This window comes from Hippocampus comes, unplaced genomic scaffold (assembly GCF_001891065.2).
Source record: "Hippocampus comes isolate QL1 unplaced genomic scaffold, H_comes_QL1_v1.1 scaffold301, whole genome shotgun sequence".
Taxonomy (NCBI): domain Eukaryota; kingdom Metazoa; phylum Chordata; class Actinopteri; order Syngnathiformes; family Syngnathidae; genus Hippocampus; species Hippocampus comes.
In genome coordinates this window covers 208,528-210,623 of record NW_017805928.1, presented here as the reverse complement: position 1 = coordinate 210,623, position 2,096 = coordinate 208,528, and the positions used below count along the sequence as shown (strand labels likewise).

Here is a 2,096-nt window from a genome sequence, read left to right as displayed (position 1 = left end):
GTTCTTGTTGAGGCGCTTGCGCCGGGCCGCGCCCGCCGAGCGCGGCCCGGCGCCGTAAGCGAGCCGGTTGTACGCCTTGGTGCCCACGCGGCTTTGCAGTCGCAGGATGTCCTCGAACGACATGACCGACAACTCTGGACAAGACGGCCACAAAATACACCCCGCGTTCGTATTCTTTCCGTCGATTGCGATGGAAACGGGCGGAGTCAGTTGAGGGAGGCGGGGCATTTCACCCGAGACAATATTTCGCCCCCCCCCCCGCGGTTGCGCAACCATCCCGCCTTTCACCTTTTTTGATGTCCTCCTCCTCCTCCTCCGTCGAGACGCTCGGCTGGACCTTTGCCGCCTCCTCTTCCTCGCTGGCGTCATCATCTTCCTCTTCATCGTCACTCCCGGCAGATCCTACCCGATCTTCATCTTCGTCATCAGCCGCCGCTTCCTCTTCGTCACCGTCTTCTCTTCGTCGCTCCGTCAACGCAAGCGAGTTGCTCTCCTCGTCATCGCCGCCCGCCATCGTGTCGGGCTCCGACGCTGCCAACGCAAACACACACGTCATTCATTCGACAAGTTTTTTTTTTTTTTTTCTTTCTTAACGGTCCCGGGCACCCATTTTTTGGTTCGGTGAGTGTAGTTTTGATCGGAAGAAAGGGGCACCAAGAACGTGTTACAGGCTTACTCGTGTTAAAAAAAAAAAAAAAAAATCAAGCATAGAACTCTCGCGACGCCTTGTGGACGGGAGGTACGACAGCAGGTTACAATGGCCGTGTCATGAGCAAAACAAATCATAAACAGATCTACAATTCGCTTGACTTGACGACATCCCCCGCGACGTGACATTTGGACACGGCCTTCTAAAAAGAAGCGTTGAAATGATTCCGTTTCCATTTCCTGAAGCGCTTTTCTGTTCGTCAACATGTCGTCCGGGCCTGAAAAGCTGACAACGTTTAAAAGATTTGGAACATTTATTTGCAAGGGACCTTTCGGCGCTCGTCGTCCACCTGCGGAGTTTTTTCCGGTCGTCGTTGGCGACTTTTGAAATCAGCTGAAAAAGTTTGTGTGTGTGGCGAAAAAAAAGAACGTTTGTGAAGTCGCGCAGCAGCTCTGCTAGCCGCTCACCGCTAGCACAGGCTACTTTAGCTTCCGGCGCCCCGGATAAACGTCACTTCCAGGTGGTATTTACGCCTTCACAATAAAAGGGAGGCTCTCATCCAAAATGGCGCGCGGTGCTTTCTTGACCGATACACATTTACCATATGGACGTCTGTTGTCAGCGGCTTACTTACGCAGTATAGCCGCGTGTCAGCCATCAAGGCGGCTGGATAAAGGGAGGACACGTCTACATGTTTTTTTATTATTTGGACAAGTATCATAACACACACAACAACATTTATAGAGGAACAACCGGAAGTTGGAACAAACAGGAAATGTTGAGAGCATATTTGTCTGTTCACAAAAACGAACGTCGATTTCGATTCAGCGTCCGCGTTCGGACCGATTTGGATTGGAAGCTCGCCTCAATCCGCTCCGCCCCGCCTCTCGCCGGAAGCTCTACCCGAGGATCCGCCCACGACACCGACCGCCTGCCGAGGAACCCCGAGCGACCGACGAGCCGCCGCCGTCCACTCTTGAAGTCTTCTTTTCTCTTTTTGGGCCAACGCAATAAAAAAATCACAACGCTTTGCATCTTTTCGATTTATTGCGCAATTCTTTCCGGGAGACAAACGGCGAGCGTTTTCGGGGGTCGGTCGGACTTTGTCATTCGACGAGCTCCGAGCCGCCTTTCCCCGGCTGCGAGGCGAGACGGCCCGACCGTAAAAATGACGGCAAGACTTCCGTTTGGCGGCACGCGTTCCAAATCGCCCGTTCGAGCGCGGCGCAATCAACAATGTCAAAGCTGAAGACGGGAGTCCGAATCTTCTGGGAGGCGGGCCGGCCGGGAACGAATGTGACGTTGGGTTTCTCGTGCTTCCGACCGTTCAGGTTGTGCTCGGACCGGGTCGGGCTGGCTCTGATGGTTCCGGTGGCCTCGGCGCCGCCGGTCGCCTTGGAGTGGAGTGGCTCCGACGTCGCTCGGGTTGTTCAAATGCCTCCGGAGT

At 54.4% G+C, this 2,096-nt stretch overlaps 1 protein-coding gene across 1 annotated transcript in view; it reads right to left on the bottom strand.

Moving 5' to 3' along the window:
* Positions 1 to 1,120, bottom strand: part of rrp36 (ribosomal RNA processing 36) — a 4,314-nt gene extending 3,194 nt beyond the window's left edge. The window contains exons 1-3 of the mRNA XM_019889684.1: positions 927 to 1,120; positions 289 to 531; positions 1 to 134 (exon numbers count right to left, since the gene is read on the bottom strand). Of these exons, the coding sequence (XP_019745243.1) occupies positions 1 to 134; positions 289 to 514 (360 nt within the window). The 5' untranslated portion in view covers positions 515 to 531; positions 927 to 1,120. The remainder of the gene's footprint in view (positions 135 to 288; positions 532 to 926) is intronic.
* Positions 1,121 to 2,096: the final 976 nt, after the last annotated feature.